This window comes from Berghia stephanieae, chromosome 15, assembly GCF_034508935.2.
Source record: "Berghia stephanieae isolate SIO BIC M18660-M18661 chromosome 15, UCSD_Bste_1.3, whole genome shotgun sequence".
NCBI lineage: Eukaryota > Metazoa > Mollusca > Gastropoda > Nudibranchia > Aeolidiidae > Berghia > Berghia stephanieae.
In genome coordinates this window covers 10,116,605-10,144,013 of record NC_088374.1, presented here as the reverse complement: position 1 = coordinate 10,144,013, position 27,409 = coordinate 10,116,605, and the positions used below count along the sequence as shown (strand labels likewise).

The 27,409-nt window shown below is 36.5% G+C and overlaps 1 protein-coding gene across 2 annotated transcripts in view; it reads right to left on the bottom strand.

Moving 5' to 3' along the window:
• Window positions 1–27,409, bottom strand: part of LOC144960448 (phosphatidylinositol 4-phosphate 5-kinase type-1 gamma-like) — a 56,332-nt gene that overhangs the window by 5,478 nt on the left and 23,445 nt on the right. Inside the window, exons 11-15 of one of the 2 annotated variants that reach the window (XM_078893534.1) lie at window positions 19,656–19,701; window positions 17,835–17,970; window positions 9,418–9,550; window positions 7,491–7,578; window positions 1,129–1,275 (exon numbers count right to left, since the gene is read on the bottom strand). In XM_078893534.1, coding sequence (XP_078749660.1) covers window positions 1,129–1,275; window positions 7,491–7,578; window positions 9,418–9,550; window positions 17,835–17,970; window positions 19,656–19,701 — 550 coding nt within the window. Of the gene's footprint in view, window positions 1–1,128; window positions 1,276–5,030; window positions 7,579–9,417; window positions 9,551–17,834; window positions 17,971–19,655; window positions 19,702–26,702; window positions 26,739–27,409 lie in introns of those variants that run through there. The other variant, XM_078893536.1, reaches the window with a different exon arrangement.

Sequence of the window (27,409 nt, the reverse complement as noted above, 5' to 3'; positions counted from 1 at the left end):
TCAGTAATACTAAAGCAAATGACCCCTGCGACAATAATATGCTTATTGATGACCTACTTTCGATGAGGGTAAAGTTTCCGTGTCGAGTCGATGACGTCACTCGTCGCCAGCCGAGGCATTGAGATTTTTTATAGTAGCATGCGGTAAATAATTTTTAAAAAAAAATTATTATTTTTTAATTAAACGTTGCGACCATTTGTATCAGTAATATTTCTTCTATTTCCTTAAGTCCGTAATTGTCCTTACACTTCCGTAACAATTACGGACGGTCCGTAATAATAGGCAGGCATGTCTTTCCCACTGTTTTGTTCATCTGAGAAGATGACTACTTGAACACTTTGAAAATTCACAATTCTTAGGAGACAAAAAATTGTAATTGCTTTAGTTTACTTTAAAATAAACATCTACAATTGTCCCTCACAAGGATTAAATAACACTTCAAAATATTTGAAATTATAAAGCCTGGCATCAACTTTCATTCTCAATAAGTTTTAATAATGACTTAGAGATGCTCATGAAGTTATGAAATTGGAGCCCAAATTTCGTAAATCTACAAATTTTTCCTAATAGTAGGCAGCTCTGTCCACTGCTCCCAGGGTTGTTTAAAACAAAAAAAAAGAAAGAAATTTAGGCTGCTTGTGACACGTTTAGGTCATTTCAGCACCACTCATGTTTTCCCCTCCATCCCTCTCAGTTTTGTGTTTGTAAGGGTTTTAATGCGCTTACAAGACATTTAGGTCATTTCAGCACCTGTTTCCCTCCCAGCCAAGAATCTGGTCACTGGCATGACAAACCAAATAATCCCAATCCAAGACGACAAAGACTGAAAGCAATTCAAACAAGAGATGAAATTAGATGGAAGACAGAACAAGTGATTCCTCCTACCCCTTTGGGATGACAAAAGACCCTACCCAGCCCAAACTCCTTTCTCAGTCCTACCCGTGTGTGCACATGTGTGTATGCACTTGTGCGAAAGCAGCACCCCCCCCCCCCCCCCCCCCATCATTCCCTCTCTGCTCTCATTTTTTTCCTCACCATTTTGTTCATCTGAGAAGCTGATGGTTCCCCCCCACCTCCACCCCCCTTGTCCCTCTCTTCTCTCATTTTTTCCACTCTCCTTCCTCTCACCGTTTTGTTCATCTGAGAAGCTGATGGTCCTACTACTCCTCGGGTTTGAATGACTAATGGAATGTTGTTCTGGCACTTCACTCTGCCCCGGCGTCTGCTTGGTCGACTTGTTTAGGGCTCTTCTCTTTGACGGCGAATGCTTCAGGGCTTTAAAGATTGGAAAAAAAAAGAAGAAAAATTAATAAATCAAAAGTTTGTTGTCTGTTCGTTTGTTTTTAAGGGTTTTAGTTTTACGGCGCTTTCAAAAACATTTATGTCAAATCAGGGCCAGGAAGAAGGAAGGGAATTTGATGGTAAAACCATTCTAGATGTACTATTAAAAGAGCTCGAGGAAACAGTACTCAGTTTGAGATCACATAAAAGTGTCACACAGACATCAGCACAACATCACACTAAGAGAAATACATTCAAATGTTTACAAATCAAACGTTTAAAAAACAAAAACAAAAAAGAAACAACAATTACATATCAGAGATAAAAAATATCATCTCCCAAAACTATAACTATACATTCGACTGATTCCATCCGAGTCAAGGACTCTAGACAAGGGCTGGGACAAATCTAAGTAATCCCATTCCAAGAAAAGGACACAGTAACTCGGAAAACAGATATAAGGGGATAGAAGACACACAGCATGACCTCCTGCCCACCAAGGAATTGTCAAATGACCCTGCCCATTAAGAAATTTTGGGACCATACATTTCATCAAACTATATTTATTCTATTCAATAATAACACTTTCACTCACTCAAGTTTTATATTTATGACTTTGACAGGCTTGCTAACCAACTTCAACCTTTCAACTCACTCAACCCTAACACCGACTATATCCATAGTTTACCCGGGGTTACTTTTACCCCATGCCTATTTATTACATTTTTCTGAGATAAATTATAGGCGTAGTGTCAATGCTAATGTTTCTAGTTTTTGCGTGTTAATTTTTTTTTTTTTTTTTTTTTTTTTTTAAGGGTTTTAGGGCGCTTGCAACACAATAGGTTATATCAGCGCCAGTAAAAAAGAAGAAAATGGGATAGTAATAAGTTCTAGAATTACAATTAAAACATCCAAGAAAAAGTAAGACAAAGGGGAATTGGAAAAAATAGGGATCAGATGTAGATTCCAAGAGCATACCATCAATGTGCTTAGTTTGAGATCACCAATAAGTCTCGTCTGAACACAAGCATGACCCCCACTAAGAGGAATACACTCAAATGCTTACAATATAAATTATAACAAATATAATAATACATAACAGAGAGATGATTTACAAGGAAAAAAATATCATCTCCAAAACAATAACTATGCATTTGACTGTTTCCCTCCCAGCCAGGACTCCGACCAGGCCAAACAAAACCAAGCAATCTCATTCCAAACAAAGACAGAATGCAAGTTTGGAACACATGATATTAGGGGGATAAAGACAGAATAAGTACTCCTGCCCACTATGGGAGGTCAGGAACCCACCCAGTGCGTGTTAATGGTAGTTGAATAAAACTATCTATGGACATGCTCATTTTTAATACATTTTTTCCTATTTTGAAAAGAAGCAAAAATTTCTAGGATTGAGTGAGTTAAAACGATTTATCCTATTTTCCCCCAATATTTTATGATAATTTTCTCATAGTTCTTCCCCAAATCATATTTTCATCACATATGTGCAACTATCCAAAATTCAAAATTTGCTGAATTTCTGGAGACTTATCAAACTAGTAGAGGGTAGGACAAAACCTGTAATTCCTATGACAATCATCTGTCTGGCTGCTCAGATTCTCATCTAGGGGGAGACGATATTTAAGGATCTTCTATTCGAACTATTTCATCACTTTTTCCCTTCTTTTTGTTACAATTTCTTAACTTTTTGCATATTTTAGACAACATTACCACTATATCATCATATTTTGAACCTCAAAGCCTGTCATAATCTCGATGGTCGGTGGATTAAACCTCTAAATTCCCATTTTCACCATCGGCAGATCAAAACTCTCAAGTCTACATACGAGCTTTGCACACCATGTTTTATCTAATTTTGGACTAATCAGGAAGGATGTCATCAAAGGTCTGATCAGACCAGAATTAAATAAACCATGGTGCTCAAAGCTTGTATGTACAGTTCAGAGTGATGATAAACCTGAGCTTTTATACAACGCAATATCCACTAAAAGTGCTCAAAGCGCTTTATAAGGGGTTCTTGACCAACAGCAACATGTAACATGTAGAACGGGATATGACACCTGTTGGGCGATATTATAATTTTTCCGACAGACAACGCTGTTAACGGTCAGGTACTCATTTTACACCCAAGTACGGTGAGAGAATGTGAGTAAAGAGCCTTTTTCAAGGACTCAACTATCTGCCGAGCGAGGCCCGAACCCAGGACCTTTCCGATCCGAAAGCGAGTGTCATACAACTAGACCACATAGCCGCATAATCTCTTTTTGGAAGATCCCCCCGATCGTGAAAATCAGGATTTCAAAGGTTTGATTCACCGACCATCAATATGATAACTCATACTGATTGGCAAACCTGCTATGACTTCCAATGTTCACCATCAACATTAACCCAACATCGTACCGTTCTGAGACAGTAGACATATATGCGGCCATGTCGTCTAGTGGTATGACACTCGCCTTCAGATCACAGAGTCCTGGGGTCAAGTCCCACTCTGTGCAACAACATATAGTTAATTCCTTGGAAAAGGCTCTTTACTCATGTTCTCTCAGTGTACACAAGTGTAAAATAAGTACCTGCGCATTAATCACGCCGTCTTTGTCGGGGGAAAAAAAATTATAATATCGTCTATAAGGTGTCTTGTCTTATCCACATATTTTTAGAAGTCTTTGTATAACACTTGATATCTCACTTGTCCTTTTAACTGACCACAATCTTTCTCTCTCACTTTCTATAAACTCCATTCACACTAAAGTGGTTTCTCCTCTAGCATGAAACATATTTTCTTATAAATTTTTAAAATTGTGTAACATAATAAACCAAGTTGTTAAAACGATGAAATCTGTTTGAAAATAAAACATAAATTAATCGAGTTCAGTTTCAAATGTGAAAACCTCTCATTAAAAGAAAGAAACCACGTGAAAATAGTTTCTAAAAAACAGATATAAAAACAAACATAAATAGAAGATAACCTGTGCAGAAAATAAAAACGAAATCAAACAAGCAAGAAAATACTTTTTCAGTCTTCAAATAAATTCGACCACAATAGAGAAAGAAATTAAATATACATAAAAGAACAAATGTGAGCTTTGTTGATTTTCTTATTTTCCCCCCTGGAAATATAAAAAAAATTCAAATTCAACTCAAAGGTAAAACAGACCTGCCATTTTTTAATAAAAGAAAAGGTATGTCTTCCCAAAATGTTAAATTAGGTTTGACTTAGACCTTTATTTTACTTTAGTAAACAAAAATGAATATAAGGGCTTCAAAATAAAAAGAACAAAATACCAAACACAGGATTTTCGTGCTGAAACCCTTCATCAGCCATCAACAACAACAAAAATGAAAACATAAATACATTACTAAAAAAAGTAAGATCGACGACAGAGAAAAATTCCAAGATTTTTTTCTACAAAGAAGACGTACTGAATATTTCTGTGTCGATATGTTGTATTTTTGAGTGATGTATAAATGTTTTCATCTGGTTTTTTTGTTGTTGACGGAAAAAGGGTTTTGAGTCCAAAACATTCTGTATTTGGTATTTAATCTTTTTTTCTTTTTTTTTTTTAAGCCGTTATATTCATTTTAAAAAAAATTATTCTCCACAGCTGCTGCAAGGAGCAGCCTAGTATCAATTTGACTTATTTTTATTTTTTAAATATTTTCAAAAGGAATGAAATTTCAGGTCTGGTATTTTGTTAACAGCAGATACTCGGAACAATCCACGACAAATATTTGATGAATAAATAGGCTTTATTCCTTTGCACACAAGTATCTTAAAAACAGATACAATTTATATTCATAATAATAAATAATATGCCGTCTTCGTCACAAGGTAGAAGCCTTCAAAAGTATTGTTCTGTCTGTTATTTGCATCAAGGCTGTTGTTATTAATTAATCTGTCAGCTCGTGTCTCTTATAATAAAACCAACGAGTAATTTGAAGCACTCTTTTTAAAAAATATATACTCCGATTTCCATTCATGACGTATTCACGACAACATGGCAAACCTGCCTACTTAAAAATGTAAAAGTTCGTAGATTTTAGGAGATAAACATTGTAGTCCATATAGTTTATTTTATAATTATAGATCAGCAATTTACCCTTTCAAAGATTAAATAATAACACTTCAAAATCCTTTAAATTTATGTAGTCTGGCATCAACCTTTCATTTTCAATACGTTTTAATTTTAATTTTAATGAGATTCTTGTGAAGTTTTGAAATAGGAGTCCAAATTTCGTAATTCTACGGTTTTTTGGTAGTTGTGGGTATGTCTGAGATGGCTGCTTAATCAGGAGGAGGAACAAAGGAAACACATTACAGGAAATACTACTCCGTCCAGCTATGTGAGAAATTTCGTCAAAAACCTTGAAATGAGTTTTTAAGCAGACTGACCGAACAAAGTATTGATATATAAAGAACCAGAAAGTGTTTCATCATCTGGTAATATTTCTAAGTTGTACTTTCTAGAAATGACCCGTTACCTTTTGGAAAAAAAAAATAATGGCTTCAATCATTTTTTTTTTTAATCCTTACAAACCATACACCCCCATCTCATTCCGTTTTCTATCTCTCTATTATTCACACATACAAAGGCATTCTCACACACACAAAAAAAAAACACACAAAAAACACATTTCCTGAGTGTTGAATGAAGATTTTTCACCCCTTTAAACTCCCCGCTGCCAACTGCACTAAAAAGAGGAAAGGAAAGTACAATGTTTGTTGGGGTTTTAAGAAAACTTAACTAGCAACATAACAAGTTTATTCAATTCAAAAACGTTCAAAATTAATGAATGAAGACTGGGTTCTGATGCCAAAAAAGTGTAAAATTTGTGGAAACCCTACAAATGTCCCGATAGCTCAGTTGGTAGAGCATTCACTTCACACTCAAAGGGACCGAGATCAATACCAGATGCAGTTGAGATTTTTTTCGGACCATGCTGTCCACCCAGCAATGATTGGGTGGCTGGATCTGTTAGATCTGGTAGAAAGTACTTTGCAATAGACTAGCGTCCTATCCAAAGAAGAGCAAGCAATTGCTATTGTCCGTTTTATGCTATAGAAACTGGGATAAACTCCGGCTTCATGGACCTAATGGCTCTAAGGACTACTTTTTTTTTCATAAAATCATACACAGATGAAAAGCAAAAAGTAAAATAAATAATAATCATATTTTTTTAAAAAATCAAGAATGCACTTTTATATTTTGTTCATTTACTGGTAGCAAAACTGCTGCAAGTGACAAACAAAAAAATCTATAGGGAAAAAAATATGAAGTTGAAGAAATATATCCATATCAGCCTAAAATACATAATTTCTTTTTTTTGTTCTTATATGAATTATATATATCATATTATAAGAGTTATGTTGTAGTCCTTCAGAGCCATTAGGCCCATGGAGCCAAAGTTTATCCCAGTTTCCTACAGCGTGAAACGGACAATAGCAATTACTTGCTGCTGCCCTATAGATGGACGCTAGTCTTTTGCTAAGTACTTCCCATCAGATCTAACAGACCAGCTACCCAATCACTGTTGGGTGGGAAAAAAAAATTTTAAATCTCAAATTCACCCAGGATCCATCTCGGTCCCTTGCTTGTGAAGCGAGTGCTCTACCAGCTGCACTAGACCCCATAGGGACCCCATTGCTGGTAATGTATTGTAGTTCAATTTGATAATCAAACCATTTCAAAAGTAAAACTTACATTTTTTAAATCCCGTTTTGTCCAAAACTTTGGTTACAAAATCTGAATTTGACTAAATTTGGCCCCCCAAAAATCTGTATGACTGATTAAATCATATAACTGATGAAAGAGGGGGTCTCTGCACTCCGTAGAATATAGGATTCATTGAGACCTTGACTGTCCTAAATTCTATTATTTCTTACATCCTGTTTTCCCCAAAAACTTTAGTCACAAAATCTGAATTTGACTAAATTTGGTCCCCCCAAAATCTGTATGAGGAAGGGGTCTCTGCATTCTGTAGAGTATAGGATTCATTGAGACTGTGACATTCCTAAAATTGGTTTATTCACACTTGCAGGCACACACTCATACACAGACAGACACATACATAATCACATGCACAAAAGATTGAATTGAGAGAAGCTCAGCTAGTCTTGCAAGAGGCATCCCCTAGTTTCCTTTTAGTGTGATGTTTAAGTCTTTGCGACTGCCGTGGATGAGTTTTGCTACCTGTGGAAACTTTTTTGAAAACTTGGCTGGCGTGGAATTGCAGGAATCTTTGGGCGTAGTAACTTGGTCTGTGCACTGATATTGTGTCCTGAAACGGAATAAGATTCTCCTTATAAAATGGTGGTGGTGATGATGATGTTGATTGTGGTGGTGGTGATGATGATGATGCAAAAAGCTAGTTTCAAATAGCTGGTAAAATGTTTGCATGTTTTTAAGGGTTAAAAAAAACCCCCAATAAAAACAAATAAATAAAAATTGAGCTTTTATAGAGCACAATATCCACTTAACGTGTTCAAAGCGCTTTACAAGGGGTTCCTGGCCAACAGCAACATTTAAATGTTAGGCGATATTTTCTTTTCTTTTTTTTTTCGGACAGAGACAATGTTGTTAACAGCCAGGTACTCATTTTACACCTGAATACAGTGAGAGAGTGTGCGTAAAGCTTAGATGCTATTTTTACCTAATCGCACACTCCGCTTAATCGACACACTGACCTCAATTCCCGAGGGTGTGCGATTAAGCGGAGTCAACTGTACCTAAAAATTTGTAATTAATTATCAATAAAACAATGTCAGGAAGTAATAACATTATAAATGAACACATTTGGATGGAGTACAGTCTAGCAGACCAACCTCAAACACTTAACTCATTTTCTCATATCCCCCCCCCCCCCCCCCCCCCCCCTCATACTTTCAACAGGTGCAACCATTCAACATTTCAAAGTTGCCCGTTCGTTGAATTTATGGAGACTAATCAAGCCAGTAGAGGGTGGGAAAATCGTACAATTCCTATAACAATCTTCTCTCTGGCTCTAACTCAGATTTTCATCCAAGTATTGACGACATGTAATGACCTTCAACTATTTCACTTTTATTCTTTTCTTCCATTTTTTTATTTATTTTTGTGACAATTTTTTTGCAATTAGCACAATTTAGTCAACATTCCATTTTATCATATTTTGAATCTCAAAGCATATTAAAATATGAGAAATCATACTGTTAGTACAGATATATCTATTCTAAACAAACGCTATAATTATCATGGCAGCCAACTTTTCGACGAGCTCAATCAGGACACCCAAACAAACAACACCATCATGACACAAAACAGCAGTATGCTTCGACTATTATATTTTACAGTTTAGATTTAGAGCTTCTTCTGTTTTTTTTTTCCTCATTTTGATTTGCTAGTCAGAAATGCATAATGGCCATTTCCATACATATAAACAGTCTAATTTTTTTAAAAATAAATTATTATTTAAGCGCTTAGAGTCTGGTGTCTTGGAGTTATAGCGCAAAATAGGTTTTCAGCATTATTACTATTATTTTTTAATTTTCCAGATTGTCAAATCAGGACAGTCCCTATCTTTTCAGGACTTACTTACTTACTTATCCGAACCCGTGATCACCTGAGCTCTAGTCCTTCGGTCTTGTGCCATGACGTAGAAGTGACATCTTTTGTAGTTCCAGGTGACTATATAGTGTGTTACGTATGCTTGGATTTGGTGGGAGGAATGTACATCTCAGATTTTATCAGGACCGTTGGCCACTATGTCTCACTCACTCACTCAACCCCATGACCAGATGGTCGTCGGGGGGGGGGACACTTGTGTGAAGCAAAAGTTAGTCTTCCTCCATGCCTGCCTGTTGCAAGCCCTATGTAGCAGCTCCGGAACCGACATCTCTGTCCATTCTTTTATATGGTCCAGCCACATCTTCCTTTGGCACCCTCTTCTGTGCTGGCCTTTGACTGTGCCCTGTAGGACTGTCCTGCTCAGGCTATCGTGTCGAGTATGGTGTCCAAACCAAGACAGTTTTCTGCACTTCACAGTCACTCGTTTGTGCGATGCTCCGTATATGACACTATGTCTGCTCTACACAAATGCTATAATTATTTTCATCATCACAACACATAATACCAAACTCACCCCATCTATAACCATAGACTTGACCGTGTGCTCCAGACGCTTCTTTAGTCGGAATGATTGCAGGATGTCGATGATACCCAAGTACAACAGGATTCTCTCCCCCTTGGCATTGCGGCCTGGAATACCACCCGGACTGGAGACAAAACAGGTGGGAGGGGGATAAAAATTTAAATTAAAACGAAAGAATAAAATCATGTTCTATTAATTTCAAACAGAATTTTTTTTTTGCAAACTTTGAATTATTTATTATCTTAAAATGTCTCAAAAATCGTTAATAGTAAACATTCATGTAAAGCCTTGACTATTGATGGTAGGCTAAATCAATCGTAAAAAACACAAATAATTACATGTAATCTTGAGTGTTGCAAAATGTCATTATAGTAACATTTGCCATCAAAATATTCCCATAATAAATTATTTTGAAAAACTAAGGAAAAAGTCATTTCGTCCGTTTCTTTGGGTAAAATAATGAAAAATAACCCCCCCCCCCAAAAAAAAATTATCTATCATCAACACCATAGTAGTTATAGTTATAGCAATTTAAAGAGTCAAAAACGTGGGGATATGGTTTAACAAAAAAAAAAAAAATTATAATTTTGTGGCAAATGTTAGGAAAACAACATTTTGACACATATACATGGGTGCCAGCAGGAAGAAGTGCTGAAACCTGAAACTAAAATCTCGACACTTTGCCAAACCTGAAAATGTTCCTACTGAAAATGTGGCCTAAACTTTACATCATCACCGTTTTTATACCATTATTAAATGATTACACAGCAAATATATTGATGAAATGAGGAAATTAATTTGATTTTAAAACCAACTTATAATACATAGAGGTTATTTTACTCAAAACATTGAAACCGGAGGTACTGACTTCGAGATATCGCGAAACCGGAATTCCCGCATGAACCGGAAAACTGGCACCCATGCACATATACATATACTTGAAAAAGACCAGAAACAAAATGTTTCAGCCAAAGTTATTTGAAATTTAAGCAACAAACAAACAAACAAAAAAAATCAGAGTTATAGAGCTATATAAGTTTTCAGCATTATTGTTGTTATTATTATTATTATTATTATTATTATTATTATTATTATTATTATTATTATTATTATTATTAATTTGGGATTTTTGCAAAATATTAAAAAATTGTGTTTGCTCCCTCCGTCATAAGGAAGAGAAAGTCATCCAAAATTTTATTTTTGAGGCGATAAATTCAATTTCGAGCAACTAGTTCGTCCTGACAAAATACTGTTTTGAGACGGTGGGTCAAAGATATCAATGGATTAAGATGACTCCCAAACTTGTAGAATTATGCTTCTAAACCCAAGATTTCTCATCGAAATGTGTGAGAGAGAATAGTATGTTTTGTTTGTTTTTAAGGGTTTTACGGCGCTTGCACAGTGAGGTCATATCAGCGCCAGTAAAAAGGAAGAAAATTGGATTGTAAAAAGATTCTAGAATTACTATTAAAAGGACTAGAGGAAAAAGTAAGACAAAGGGGAATTAGTTCAATTAGGGAAAAGATATAGATTCCAAGACCACACTAGTTTGAGGTCACCTAAAAGTCTCATCCAGACACAAGCACACAGGTCCCCATAAGAGGACTAGACTCAAATGTCTACAAATCATATAATATAATATGTAAACAAAACATAATACAATGCATAACAGAGAGATGATTTACAAGGAATAAAATATCATCTCCCAAAACTAGACATTTGACTGTTTCCCCCTCAGCCCAGGGTATCCGGCCAGAGCCAGGACAAAACCAAGTAATCTCATACCAAGACAAAGACAAAAAGCAAGTTGGAATACAGACATAGGGGGATATAAGACACAGTAAGTACCTCTAAGATGACCCCTAAACTTGTAGAATTATGCTTCTAAACCCAAGGTTTCTCACAGAAATGTGTGAGAGAGAATAGTATACAATGTATTGAAGGAAAAGAGAATGGTTCGAGTCAGTAATTCTTAAAAGGTTCTAGGATGTGGACACATTTGCAGTCTTAATTTCAATGCATTAAAAAAAAAAAAAACCTTCCCTGTTGCATTAACTCATTCAACCATAAAGCCGACTACCTCGGTATTTGATTACAGTTAATTTTAACCAGTAGTATTTTTCTTTTCAATAAGGATATGAGAATATGCTCATTAGTCAACAGAGGAAAATTAGAAAAACAGACAACAAATAATGTATAGATACAATTATAATGTCTAATATCTTTCTTTTTAAAAAACAATTTTTAAAAAGAACGGAAAGAAAGAAAGAAAGAACTGAATAAGAAAATAATTGTCTACATTATATATACAAGACAGGAAATTGAGTTATATATATATATATATTATACACACACACACACACACACACACACACACACACACAAATAAGATGTATTGTACCAACCAACCACCTTTTATTACATTAACTCTCTCCATTTCATTTTCAGAGTTTTTCCCGAAGCTTCACACCTAACGTAAAAATTGATTTTTCTTACTCAAACAGAAAAGCAACAAGAACATTCTATACATAATATTGTATAGCAAAGTAAACTTGAGCTTTTATACAGAGCAATATCCACTAAACGTTCTCAAAGCACTTTAAGAAAAGGTCTCTGACCAACAGCAATTCGTAACAAATGTAGAACGAGACATGTCGCCTGTTAGGTGATATTTACATTTTCCCCAAAGCTTCACACCCATCCAACACAAAAATAAATTTTTCTTACTCAAATAGAAAAGCAACAAGTACATTCTATACATAATATTGTTCAGAAAAATGAGCTCTATCTACAACACAGTGTCAACTTTTTAAACCTATTGAAAAGTGGCAGAAATCTATTGGGGAAGTTCGGACAACACGAAGGCAAAGGCTTAGGGTTGAGTGAGTGAGTTAAAAATACTCAACATTATGGTAGTTATCGTTATAGCAATTTGAAAAGTCAACAACGTGTGGACATGGTTTCAACTTTGTCCACACTTGTTTTCAACCTTTGAGAAACTATCTCTGCTATTCTGTTGGTGCTAGATTGTCAGTTTGTGGCTTATTTTTTCATTATTCAATTGAGAGAAACCAATGAAAACGTAAGTACAATGGAATTTGCACAAAGTCATCAATAACTCTTGAAAGTCAATTTCTGCTTAAACTCAACACCTCTTGTGCTTCCATCTAAGTGTGTTTGTCAGTTTTTTGGTTTATTTGCCTCAGCATTCCAGAAGAAATGTTGATAAAATCCTCTAAATAATAAATGTACAATGTTGGCTTGATTTAAAAATTCATTCAGGATGAATATGTGAATAAATATTTTATGAAAGAGTTAATAAAGAAATCATGATAGTGTTAAATAAACAAAGGCTCTGTACTCCCTCACATATATTTTTAAAAAAACAAACACAATATATATCACAGAGTGAGGCCTGTTAATTATAAAAGATATTTGTTAATCATTGTCATGGCACAGGAATATAATTCAAGTTAAGGTTTTAAAAAATTTATTTGGTAGCGCAACCTTTGATTATCATTGTGTCTGAAAAACGAGGAAAATGAAAAAACAAAACAACAAAAATCAAATAAAAAAACATACAAATAGGCAACAAAATTGAATTTAAGTAGATCAATTTGGTTAGTACCCACTTTATCCTAGTTTGATATAAAGGTAACACACACACTAAACATTCTGATTTAATGAAAAGGAATATCATGTTATGGTTAAGCCAAGTATGATAGTTTTGACCTGAAACCTGACAGACCCGCCCTAATACTTAGAAAAAAATTAATAAGATTTACGAAATTTTGGCTCCGATATCAGAACTTCACATCTCTAAGTCATTTATTTTAAATTTAAAAATTACGCCCTTCGGCAACGACACCATAAAATATCGTCACCTAGGCATTCCACGAAGGAATATAATAATTCAAAAATATAACGATTTACCCCGTTGTCACATGCTCCAAGCGCTTAATTTGACTAATTCACCAAACAAGATCTCTGATGTCAACAGAAATCACCCATGTTGTCCAAATGAGCAAATTGGGGGTTAATAACCTTGCCCAAGGAAAAAAACAAACAAAAGTGCCTAAAGCGGGGCTCGAAACCCGTGATTTTCTGGGTCCCACACAGTGAAATGCCTTAACCACTTTGCTCTTTTTTCCATGTGAAGAATTGTTGATTTATAAAGTTAATGACAGTGACTATAATTTTCATCTTAAAAAAATTATGAATTTTAAAACTTTCTGGTAGGCAGGTTGGATTGAAACTCGCTTTTCTTTTCTTTTCTTTGTTTTTTTTGGACCATCTCATAGCTTTTCTTGACCTTTAGTCTTCTTCAGTTCTGAGCCAACACATATGTTATTAAATCAAAACAGCTATTGTTACTGCTACAATTTGCATGGACCTCCTCCCGACCAACAAAAAAACCATTTCAGGTTTAAATCTAATAATTACTTTTCGGGATTAATGGGCTGAATTTTTTTTTCTCTTTCAATAACAAAGATAATTTTGATTTCTTTTATACTTAATAATTCATGCTTTCAAAAGCAGATCTGCCACTGCATTGATCAAAAAATGTTTATGTTTTATGAGAAAAAAAAAAAAAAATTTCAAGAAAATTTCTTTGTAAGAATCCAAAATTCATTATTTCTACCCCTATTAATTTGAAAAAGTGAATAAGATTTTTTGGCCAAACTCATCATAATTACCATTATGACAATTTCATAATGGATTATAGAATTAAACATGAAAATATACTCTTACAAGAGTAATTCTCCAATAAAATTGAATTTTGAGTACATGTTTTGTTTTCTTTTCCACATTAACATGTGCATTCACTGGCTAGAGGTCCATACAAAATAATAAATATATAGATAAATAAATAAATAAATATACACGTTATTTTTAAATGAAAATGCAGACCTGCCTAGAACTGCAAAAACTTCGTAGAATTAAAAAATTTCGGGCCCAATTTCAGAACTTCATGAGTATTTTCAAGTCATTAAAACTTGATTGGAAAATGAACGTTGATGCCAGAATACATACATAATTTTAAGGGTTTGGAAGTGTTATTCAATCCTTGTGAGCAGAAACTGTTGATCTGCATATTCAACTGCAGCGACTACAATTCTAATTTCCTTTTTTTTATATTTTCAAGTAGGCAGGTCTGGATACTACAGGAGAACCAAAGATATAGGACAATGGTAGTGAAGATGCATGCATACCTAGCATCAACGTGGTTTGTAGACAACCAATCAGGCAGGTGGTTTTCTACTTCTAACCTGGAACAAACCACGATGATAAAAAAAAAAACCCACAAAAAAAAAACCCACAAAAACCGCCACTGACAACATGACGATGACAGAAGCTTCAAACAGAATTTTTAAAAAGAATGGAACAAGCAAAACAGGAGCAATAGTAGTACTAGCAACAGCAGCAGCATTATAGTGTCCAAATGTAACCCAACACATCGATAAGTTGTTATGTAGATTTGTACCAAATGCTGACATGAGATATTAAGTCTATAATAATCAAATGAAATTTGAGTCACATACCGTACATAGGTCATAGTAAACTGAGCCAAAATCATGGCAGGGCACGGGGGGGGGGGGGGGTTTACTGAGCACTCATACATGAAATCACACGATGCATTGCATTCTATATTGTTTTTTTAAAAACAATTCTTTCCACAACAATGTCCAAAACGTTAAAGCTGGGTCTGTTAGATCTGGTGGAAAGTACTTTGCGATAGACTGTTGCCCGATCCAAAGGGAAGCAAGCAATTTCTGTTGCCCGTTTCACGCCAGGGTGGCCAATTCAGGAAGCAAAAATTTACGTAACTTTTTCACGAGCACATACCCACCGACCACTATCCAAGCGTTTAAACTTCAGTAAAAAGACATTCAGTACCTTCTTCTTTTCCGTTCAGCAGGGTCAGACATTATAATGAAGTTTTTTAACATACTGAATTCAGTAAATAGGAGCAGCGTGGCTAAGCGGTAAGGTCTTTGCTTTGTACCCGAAAGGTACAGAGGTCGATCACCCACCGCTGCGCTGTGTGGCCGTCTTGAGCAAGTCGCCTCGCCCTAGCTCAATTTTCGGCACTGCACTGCAGCTGACACCTCGGATAAACTCTTTCTGGCCCTGAAAGACTACCAAAATAAAAAAATTAAAATAAGGGAAGTTTGTAATTAGGGTCTATTCCAAGGGAAGACTGGAATAACCCAGGCATCAGCTGTAGTGTGCGGCTATGTGGTCTTGTGGTATGACATTCACTTTCGGATCGGAAGGTCCTGGGTTCAAGCCTCGCTTGGCGCATAGTTGAGTCCTTGGAAAAGGCTCTTTACTCACATTCTCTCACAGTACTCAGGTGTAAAATGAGTACCTGGCCATTAACAGCGTTGTCTCTGTCGGAAAACAAAAGTAAAATCGCCAAACAAGCGTCATGTCTCGTTCTACATGTTACGTGTTGCTGTTGGATAGGGACCCTTTGTGAAGCGCTGTGAGCACTTTTAGTGGATATTGCGCTATATAAAAAGCTCAAGTTAGTGGTAGTGCAAACTGTGCTAGGACGAGCTGACTTACTCACGGTAGATCACAAAGCGGAGCGGGTATTCGAACCCAGTAGCTTTCGGGTAGGAAGAAAAGACCGTACTGTACAGATCAGCCACGGGGCTGCCCCTAAAAAAATTCAAATTGTCAGCATCGAGTTTGATCAGACATAACACCACGTGAGCAGCCGAGTTACAAATACAAGATTATAAAAAAGTTGAGGCTTTACTTTACAAACACATTCATAGATTAACGGCTCGGGAAAGCCAAATGATTGTTTGATTTGTAAGACTTGGGTGAGCAGATGCAAGAGAAAAGAATGAAAACCCCCAAGCGAATACGAATACCATAGCAAAAGTAAAAGCATGTCGAGCAATTTAAATGTAGCGTTTTGCTCATAAGATATGTGTATTTTGATGAGACATATTGCTATCTTATGGAGGTTAAGGCAAAGCAATTAAACAATATTAACAAATTAGTGCCTTTATAATAAATAAATAAATTAATTAATTAATTAAGAATAAAACTCAAGTTAGGTCATGCAAATCGATTAAAATGTGAAGATTGCTCAATTGTAATTATAGCACAGCTGCCAATCTCAATAAAAGAAAAAGTATGAGGTTTTGGACATAGAAAAAATGTGACCAACTGACTCAAGGAGGTACAATGCAAAAAATGGTAAATTGAACACTGTTAATTCAAGTGCCTCTGAGGCTTATTGAATAAATTTGACTCAAAACGCTTTTATTCAGGAAAATGAATCTAGCTGTTTGAAGTGAAAATAATTTTAAAAAATAAATAAATAAATAAAAATCAATAAATAAAAATTGGAAGAAAATTTTTTTTTTAAATTACGAGTGTCCTATATTTTTGTCTGCAGTTGGCAGCCTGAATATTGCATATGTAAGTTGGCAATTAGAAAATAGGACATCGAAATCACACAACAGAAAGAGGGAAAAAAAAAACAAACAAATAACCTTTAGAAACAAAAATAAGAACAGCAGTAGTTGCAATAATAGCATATTTAACACAATATTTAGCCCAAAGTAGGCAACATTGAAAATGCAAGTTTGTAATTACAACTAGTTTATCAAGGACCACGATGCAAAGCGGACATAACAATTTTTTTTTTTTTAAAAGAGAGAGAGAGAGAGAGAGAGAGAGCGAGAGAGAGAGAGAGAGAGAGAGAGAGAGAGAGAGAGAGAGAGAGAGAGAAGGGGGGGGGGGGGGGAGAGGTGATTAAAAAATGAAACATTAAGAAGAAAAAACAAACCAAGCAGAGCTGCCACTGGTAAAATCATGAGTCCTTAAAAGCCTTCCATGCATTCATTTGGGTTTTCTTAGTTTAAATATAAGAAGCAGATCTAATTAAAAGGAATGGAACATGATACAACTGCAGACCTGCACCAAGCAACAAACAAAACAAAAAATCTGCATGTTTTTCTTTTTTTGGGGGGGGGGGGGGGGGGGGGGGGGGGTGAAATCCAAATTTCGAGACGAAAAATTTTTATCCACACAAAATCCAGGTATTATTTCTTATATCCAATATTTGGAGCTGAAATAACATAAATGTGTCTCAAGCACCGTAAAACACTTAAAAACTACTCAAAACACATCCACATCTTGCAGAAATAAATTTTTTTTGATGTTTTCCATTAAATGTAGGGCGAGAAAATCTAAGTTCCTAGATACACATCCCCCCCCCCCCCCCCCCCCCCCCCGATTTGAGCCAACCTTGGCTTTTTTTTTTAATCTGTTAACACGGATATTAACCCAACTTTTTAAAATGACAGGTCTGCTGTAAGTTGTTGAAAATTCAAAACAGCTTTAAAAAAAAAAAAAATTCCAAGTCCACTGAAAATGCTTACGGAACATCTTCATCGTCCTCCATGTCGTCTCGGAGATCGGTGTCCATATTCCCCTGGATGGATTCCAAAGGAGTGGAGTACTGGCCTATTCTGGTCCTCATTGATTTGGCTCGATGGAGACCACCGGTGGTGGTACCTGCCGGAGTGAATTGGAAAAAAAATAATGAAGAAACAGGAATGTTATATCTTATTACTGTGCGACTATGTGGTCTTGTGGTATGACACTCGCTTTCGGATTGGAAGGTCCTGGGTTCGAGCTTCGCTCAGCGCATAGTTGAGTCCTTGGAGAAGGCTCTTTACGCACATTCTCTCACCGTGCTCAGGTGTAAAATGAGTACCTGGCTGTTAACAACATTGTCTGAAAAAAAATATTGTAATATCGCCTGACAAGCGTCATGTCCCGTCCTCAATGTTAAATGTTGCTGTTGGTAAAGCGCTTTGAGCATGTTATATAAAAGCTCAATTTTTAATTTTTTTTTATATTATCTCTACAGGGATGGATGGTTGAGTGTATGCGTGTATAAAGAAATAAAACTGCATTAATAATCTTCACCAAAAAGCTTTTACCCGTACAGCTCCACGTTTGTGTGGAACTCTCAGTTTTAGAACAAAAGCTGCTCCTAGTGTTCTAACATTTAAAATATGGAATGTGTCTTTTTCAAAACAATTAAAGCTTCCATATTGCACTGAGCTATATCAGAACAGAGAGGGACAAGAGAATAAATCCCTCTATCCCCCCCCCTCCCACACACACACACTAGTGAACCATTGTCTTAAGTTAAAATCTGTTTAACAATACGGAAACAGGGACAGTCAACTCTATGGGCCTAATGGCTATAAAAGACTTTTTATATTAATAATTGAATAGTACAGCTATGTGGTCTTGTGTGTGGTATGACACTCGCTTTCGGATTGCTCTGCACATAGTCCTCGGAAAAGGCTCTTTACTCACATTCTCTAACCATACTCAGGTATAAAATGACTTTCAGGCTGTTAACAGCATTGTTCTGTTTAGAAAAAAATGTAATATCGCCAAATTGGCATCATGTCTCATCCTTCATGTCACTAACATCCTGAGACCCCTTGTAAAGCACTTTGAGACTTCCAAACGGATATTGCACTATATAAAACCTTTTTTTCCTTTAGCGAGTTTAGAGACAGATCCGAGTTTGCTAATCAATTTATGAAAGCTGTTGACAAAACAATTAGCACCTGTAAAAAGTTATTAAACAAAAATGAATATAACAGCTTACGCCGAACGTTTCGGGCTCCTAACCTTTCTTCAGTCACCAAAAAAGAACCAAATAATAAACTTTAATAAATTACTAAAAAAGAAACAGATTTGGTTTTTTTAGTGATGTATTTATGTTTTTATTGTTTTTTTATTAACTTTTTACCGTCCACTGCTTCGAGCAGCTTAGTATCACCATACTCCATCCACAGCTTCTAGCAGCTTAGTATCACTATACTCCATCCACAGCTTCTAGCAGCTTAGTATCACCATACTCCATCCACAGCTTCTAGCAGCTTAGTATCACAATACTCCATCCACAGCTTCAAGCAGCTTAGTATCACCATACTCCATCCACAGATTTTAGCAGCTTAGTATCACCATACTCCATCCACAGCTTTTAGCAACTTAGTATCACCATACTCCATCCACAGCTTTTAGCAGCTTAGTATCACCATACTCCATCCACAGCTTTTAGCAGCTTAGTATCACCATATTCCATCTACAGCTTCTTAGTATCATTATAATTACTCCCTCCTGATTAGTTTTTTAGCCTGCGATTACAAAAAGCAAACAAAATCCTGACTTACCCCCTGTCGTTTCACACACAGCCTCACTGTCAATATTGCACAACGACTGGAGAAGAAAAACAAAACAAAATAAAAACCGGTTAAAAATGAATAACAAATCATAATGAAAACCACGTTCAAGCTATTGTTTGCCTCTTCTTCAAAGAATGGGGAACCAGACTGCCCATTCCATGTCCATTGTTGGGGTCCACGGGGCTGCCAACCACAACACAAGAAAAAGTGTAAGGTTGCTTGTCAAAACAGAGTAATATTTGGAGAAAAAGTGTACAATTTTAAAATGTAACCCTTCAATCATCTCCCTGACAGCCGTTGAGTAAGAGTGGATATCAATAATTCTTATACCAATTTTGTGTGTGGGTGAAAAATTTCAGAATCGTCAGGAAAACTTAAAAATCAAAATCATGAAGCAATGAAAGTAAACCCCTTAAATCTATCAAACAACAATTAATTGTTAAAATATATATTATAGAATGAATGGAGAATGCTAGGAAACCATATGAGAAACAGAATCAAAATAACTATTCATTAAAATGTTTAGATTGGACATTCATGAAAAATAGTACAATCTGATAGAAAAAGCCTACAATCTTACAAAGGTGAAAAAAGCATACAAATATACCTTTTGGCGTACCGTTGACAGCAGTTCAGCAGTTAATTGCTCTTGCCAAATCTACCTATTTGAAATCTGTTTTTTTAAATCGTAGTTTTCAAGATAAGAATAATACAAGTCACTAAATCTACCTTTGTAAGTGACAATAACGTGTCATGACCTCTCACAAATGTGATCTAGTGCAATACGTCCATTTTTGGCATTGAGTAGCTTATTTTTGCTTTGAAGATGGAGCCCAAAATTCGTAGTTCTACAATTTTTTCATGGAAGTAGAGAGGTCTCGTCTTTCCATCCACCTTGACGTTTCAGCTCATCAAGCCAGAAATGAGGACAACGCATAAAGAGATATTGTAATTAATAATGAAAAAAAAACCCAAGGTGATTTGGACTCTTATCAAGAATAAGTAAAATAGCCTCAAAGAGCAGCGGTAAATAAATAAATTCCTTTTATTCATCCCATAGGCGATATTTGTCTCAAGGGAAGAGGCGTCAGCTGCAAATTGAGACAGGGCGAGACGACTTGCTCAAGACCACACAGCACAGCGGAGAGTGATCGAACCACAGATTACACAGGACCAGATATGACAACAGGGGGGAATACGTCATCAAAACTGGCTAGTGAGAGGTCGCCGCCATTTTATTTTTTATGCAACCAGGGACGCTGTGCGATTTAATCTCTATTATAATGACTTTGATTGAGCTTGATTGAGTGGGACTCGCCTCTTTGAACCTGCTGTTAGGACTAGCTTGTTAATTTGACACGTAACTGTTTTATGACACAATAATGTTATTAAGGAGGAATGGATTAAAAGTGAGGAGAACGTGGGAATTTCTGTTTGTTTTGTTTTGTTTTTAAGGGTTTTACGGCGCTTGCAACACATTTAGGTTATATCAGCGCCAGTAAAAAGGAAGAAAATGGGATAGTAAAAAGTTATAGAATTACAATAAAAGCACCCAAGAAAAAGTAAGACATAGGGGAACTGGGAACAAATAGGGATCAGATGTAGATTCCAAGAGCAGACCACCAATGCACTTAGTTTGAGATCACCTAAAAGTCTCATCCAGACACAAGCACAGGTCCCATCTAAGATGAATACACTCAAATGTTTACCAATCATTTAATATAATATGTAAACTCAACATAATACAATGCATAACAGAGAGATGATTTACAAGGAAAAAAATATCATCTCCCAAAACTATAACTATACATTCGACTGTTTCCCTCCCAGCCAAGGAGCTCCGGCAAGGATCAGGACAAAACTAAGTAATCTCATTCCAAGACAATGACAGGAAACAATTGGGAAACGGGTATGGGGGGATAGAAGACAGCATGTACCTCCCTGCCCACTATGGGAGGTCAGGATCCCCACCCAGGTGGGAATTTCTTTCAACATTTCGGACCCGTTGAATTCAAACAATGACAGCACCATGCCATCAGTAGTTAGGTCATTATTCAAATATTGTGTACAATGAGTAGCAAAATCTCTCTCTCTCTCTCTCAAGCAGTATTAAGTGTGGTCAACGACAGAGTTAGTGACAATGATTGGGAACTCACAAAGATAGTGTCTTTTTATAACACATTTGAACAAATTAACCCAACCATCTTCAATGTGAATAAATTTCCGGCGATAGGCATTGTTGGATACTGTAAAAGTATTAGAGCAAATAATTATGCTAAATTTCCAGCATTTTAATCCCTCCCCCTGACAAATACCCTCTCTCTACACACTCTTCAATCAACAATTAAAATTGACCATTTTTCTATGCCCCTCCCAATTAGCTGATAAAATGACAAATCCTATTGTCCAGCAATCGGGGAATCAGCGTAATAACAGTAGGATTTATGACCAAGATGATCGACCATGAAGTTCACACACTTTCATCACACCCTCACAGCATTTTGTTTATTTATTTTTATGTAATTTTTGCTAACAACGCGTCTGTTCTGTCCCTGAAATGCCAATGTTTACCGTTTTCTCATATAATTTTACGCTGCCAGTTTTCTGGAAACCCCGTATATCGTCAGTCTCTCTCTATTCTTGATTCCTCCGATAACTGCTTACATCTTAAATAAGATGGCGGCGATTAGCGGCAATTAGCCAATAAAAAGTGGCTGTTGTCCAATCTGCTCCTAGTAGTCTGTGGATCGAACTCTGTACCTTTCGGGTAAGATGCTGGCTTCCTGAATGCATACAACGTAGACATGAGGCCTAGTGAAAACTTCCAACAAGGCCAACTTAGGTTGTCATGGAGAAGGTTGGTGAAAGAATTAAAAAGAATAGATGCAAAGTAAGATAAAAATATATAAGAGAGCCTGGACAGGCAGGTGTCTCTCTATCAAACAAACAAACTTGAGCATGCATATAGCGCAATACAAGGGATGCCCAACCAACAGCATTGTTGGATGAGAAATGATGCCTGTTAAGCGATATTACAATTTGTTTTCAGACAGAGAGAACGTTGTTACCGACCAGTACTCATTTTACACTTGAGTACGATGAGAGAATGCGAGTAAAGGGCCTACTCCAAAGACTCAACTATGCACTGCTCAGATTGAGACTCGAATGCAGGACCTTCCGATCCATAGACAAGTGTCAAACCACTTGATCACCTAACTGCACTATCCCCTTTATTCTACTCTTTCTTTAAACGGGTATTGAGTTGGACGCCTCACTTTTGGCTGATTTATTCATTTCAGTAAAAATGAAGATGAAAGGAAGATCATCACTTACAAGCATTCCAGGAAAAGTAAGACAAAACTGATAAGGTCAAACAGGGAAGCTAGTCATAGAAATTGGCTCTTGACACTACCGGTTGTTCAATACTTTTTCTTCTTCGTTCGGGCAGCCCACTTTATAATGTAAAAATCAGTAAACCAAACAAATTCATCAGTAATCAATGGTAAAATTTCAGTAATAATCAACTAAACCATAAACAAAAAAAGCTACAGATAGTTTGTTTTTTTCTCGTTAAAATTGCAGTAACTGAAGTTTATGTTACACATAAAAGTTTGTATGCAACATCTTTTAATGTTTAAGTATTACTGAAATGTTACCATTTATTACCGATGAAATCTGTGTTTCTCTAACTCTGCGACAAAATTATTGTGAAATCAACAACCGTAATATTGCACCCTTTTCTGTAAGTCCGTAATTGTCATCAAATTTCTGTTACAATTACAGATGATCCGTAAAAATAGGCAGGTATGCACCCCAAGCACTGTGCCATGTTGTATAATGTACTCAGAACAACCAGGAATTGTTCATGACTTGGTGCTGTCACTGTTTCTTCTGGCACATTGTTCCAATCCTTTGTGGTTCGTTTGGGAAAACGCTCTGTCAAACGCTATGTGGTCTTGTGGTATGACACTCGCTTTCAGATCTGAAGGTCCTGGGTTCGAGCCTCGCTCTGCGCATTGTTGAGTCCTTGGTAAAGGCTCTTTACTCACATTCTCTCACCGTACGCAAGTGTAAAATGAGTACCTGGCTGTTAACAGCGTTGTCTCTGTACGAATAAAGATTTAATATTGCCTAATTTAGGCGCCATGTCCCGTCCTAGAAGTTAAATGTTGCTGTTGGACAGGGGCCCCTTTTTAAAAAAAAAAAAAACTCAATCTTTTGCTTTTGATTTGTTGCCTTTGTGTATGTCAAGGAGTGGGTGGGTACTTTAAATATTGCGTAAGCTCAACCCATCCCTAATTTATAGGCGGTTACGATTAAGCATTATCTCAAAAGGGTTTGCGACAGGTATTAAAGTTGACATATAAAATGTCACACATAACTATAATCTAATCAAATTTTACATTCCCTTTAAGTGTTTTAAAATGGTAGAAAACAAACAAACAAACAATTGATAAAAACGTCCTTTTAAATATTAAAATCGAAACATGGGGAACTTAAAACAGCAAAAATTCAAAACAGTGAAATAAATCATTAAATTGGATGAAAACATCAGTGCTCAAAATAATTCAGAGCTGCCAACTCCAGATGAGACTTTCTAAAAAATGTTTTCTATATATTTATTTACTTATCTATTCATTTTTTACAGAAAATTATTGGAAAGTTAAAGGACCACACTAACAAAAGTAAAAAAAAGTTCCTTCATTAACATTTTTTATCTTTTTTCATCAAACATTGATAGTATTTTCAAGAAACGAGAATAAAAATAAATGAAACTCAAATCATATTGCCCGGGGAGTCCCGATAGCTCAGTTGGTAGAGCACTCGCTTCACACGCAAAGGGAGTAAGATCGATCCGGAGTGCAGTCGAGATTTTTTTCTGACCTCCTGTCCACCAAGCAGTGAATGGGTAGCTGAGTTCGTTAGATTTGGTGGAAAGCACTTTGCAATAGACTAGTGTCCTCTCCAAAGGATAGCAAGCACTTGCTATTGTTCTTTTCAAGCCACAGAAACCGGGATAAACTCCGGCTCCATGGGCCCAACGGCTCTGAACGACTACCAAATCATATTACCCATGTTAATATCTCTTAATCATCTACTTATAAAATCAAGAGAATCCTCTAGACATTAAAGACTCTAAAATTACGAGAAAATTCTGGCTAAAAAAATAAATAAAGGAGTAGCAGCTCTGTGAACGCTCAATTCTTAGGTGAGTTATAATTCAAAGTTCAAACAAAAAGATAAAACAGATCTGCTCTTGAGTAAAATACAAGGGCTCTTTCAGAAATAACCGAAAAATGCCCATTGCTCAGCAACCAGTGGAGATTTTTTAATTCTGTAAACGACATGATATTCCTTATTTCCTTACGGATATTCCCAGAAATTATGAAGTGCATCATTTTGCACAATGAATTTCTAGACGATTTTAAAGATGGCGGCCCAACTTGAAACTTGGTCAAAGGAGGAAATCAGAGCTGTCATTCGATTTTTGAACGCCAAAAGTCTGAATCCTACCGAAATTCATAAAGAACTTCAGAGTGTATATGGTGAGCATGTTATAAGCCGTACACAAGTCTATCACTGGTGTAATTTGTTTGAAGCCGGCCATTCCGACTTGACAGACAGGGAAGGGAGAGGGCGTTCGATAACTGCAACGTCAGAAGACAATGTGAAGCGAGTTGATGAGCTTATTCGTCAAGACAGGAGGTTGAAACTTCATGAAATCGCAAGCAGTCTTGAAATTTCGGAAACTTCTGCCCATAGAATTGTATTTGATGAACTTGGCTACAGAAAAGTCAGCGCAACATGGGTTCCTAAGCAATTGACAGACAATCATAAAGAACAAAGATTGGACATCTGCAGAGAACTTTTGAGAAGAAGCAAGAGCTCACGCAGGGTTCAAGGGCATACTGCCAACGCCGGCGGAGACTTTCTAGGGTACGACGTGACTTTTCTTGACAGCATAGTCACCAGTGATGAGACTTGGTTGCACCATTGCACCCCAGAAACAGCAAGATTCGATGACATGGAAACATCCATCCTCACCTGTTGCGAAGAAATTCAAAGTCATGCGGTCAGCAAAGAAAATAATGGGAACTGTTCTGGGACAGTCGTGGTGTTATTCTGTTCGAAACCTTACAACCTGGAGAAACAATCAATGCTGCAAGGTACTGCCAAACTCTTGACAAGCTTAGGGAGGCCATTCGCAGAAAGCGCCCAGGGCAGTTGACCAACGGGGTCAGTTTGCAACACGACAACGCTACACCCCACACAGCACGAGTGACGCAAGGTTGGCTAGAAAAATATGAATGGGAGATTTTGCCACACCCACCACACAGTCCAGACCTCGCACCATCTGATTATCACCTCTTTGGGCCACTGAAACGTGAGCTGGCAGGAAAGCGCTTTGATGTCGATGAAGAGCTTGTTGACCATGTGCAGAAATGGCTACAAAACCTTGACGGAAATTTCTTCCGAGAGGGTATCTATTCCATGGTGCGGCGTTGGCAGAAGTGTGCCGACAGACTTGGCTGTTACGTAGAGAAATGAAGGACGAGTCAAAGTATGAACACATGCAAGAATTTTGTTGATAGCATAAAAAACGCGGATTTTACAGGCATTTTTTGGTTAATTGTGAAAGAGCCCTCGTACTTCACAGTTTCTTCTAAGTTATACATTTTCAAAATTGAAATTTGAAAGGGGGATAGAAATTATCCAATTAAATCCGTAAAAATGTGTCAATGTGAATCAGTGAGTAGCCACCTTTAACTTAAAGCCTGACACTAAAAGACCCATAGATTGACGCCATTTTTAGGTTTGTAGACCGCCTAGTGAGTAGACATGGTCTAGGAAACAAGTGATCCCATTTGGTTGAACTGTCGGAATACAATTCACAATTTGTTTTCTTTTGTGGCCCAGGGCTTGTCAGGCCTTGAGTTTATTATTTCAGGGCAACAGTAACATTTTCTGCCATTCAGTGAAAAACCAAACAAGTCACAAAATCTTTTTACAAAATCACAACAAAATTGAACATACTTCATTTGGTTGAGTTACGGTTACCCTCATTGGCGGCTGTAAACAAGAGTTGGAAGACAAACTCTATTATGACTACTATATCTACCCCTGATATTAATAGTGCAACCATGGCTAACCAAATAGTGCTATCCCCAGTGCTACTACTGCTATTACTGGTTCTACTACTACAATCATTTCTATGACTACTACTTCTACAACTACTACTTCTTCTATAACTCCAACTACTACTATAACTCCTACTACTACTACTACCACTTCTACTATTACTACCACTACTTTTTCTATGACTTCTACTACTACTACTCCTATTCCTACAACTACTCATATCCGTAAGGGAAAGTGATGAAAGTGATGTGAGTTTGAAATGTGTTAACTATAAATTTTTAAAAACATCTAAGTGAGAAGTGAGACACAAAATCCATATCAAAATTACTTTTAAATATTGCCGTAATCCATTTCTTTTTCTCACAAATATCTTACAGTAGTTTATTTTTAAGGCTTTTACAGCGCTTGCAACACATTTAAATCATATCAGCGCCAGTATAAAAGGAAGTAAATGGGTTGTAAAAAAAGTTGTAGAATTACAATTAAAGCACCCAAGAAAAAGTAAGACAAAGGGAAATTTGCTTAAATAGGGAACAAATGTAGATTCCAAGAGCACACTATCATTGTACTTAGTTTGAGACCACCTAATGTCTTATCCTGAC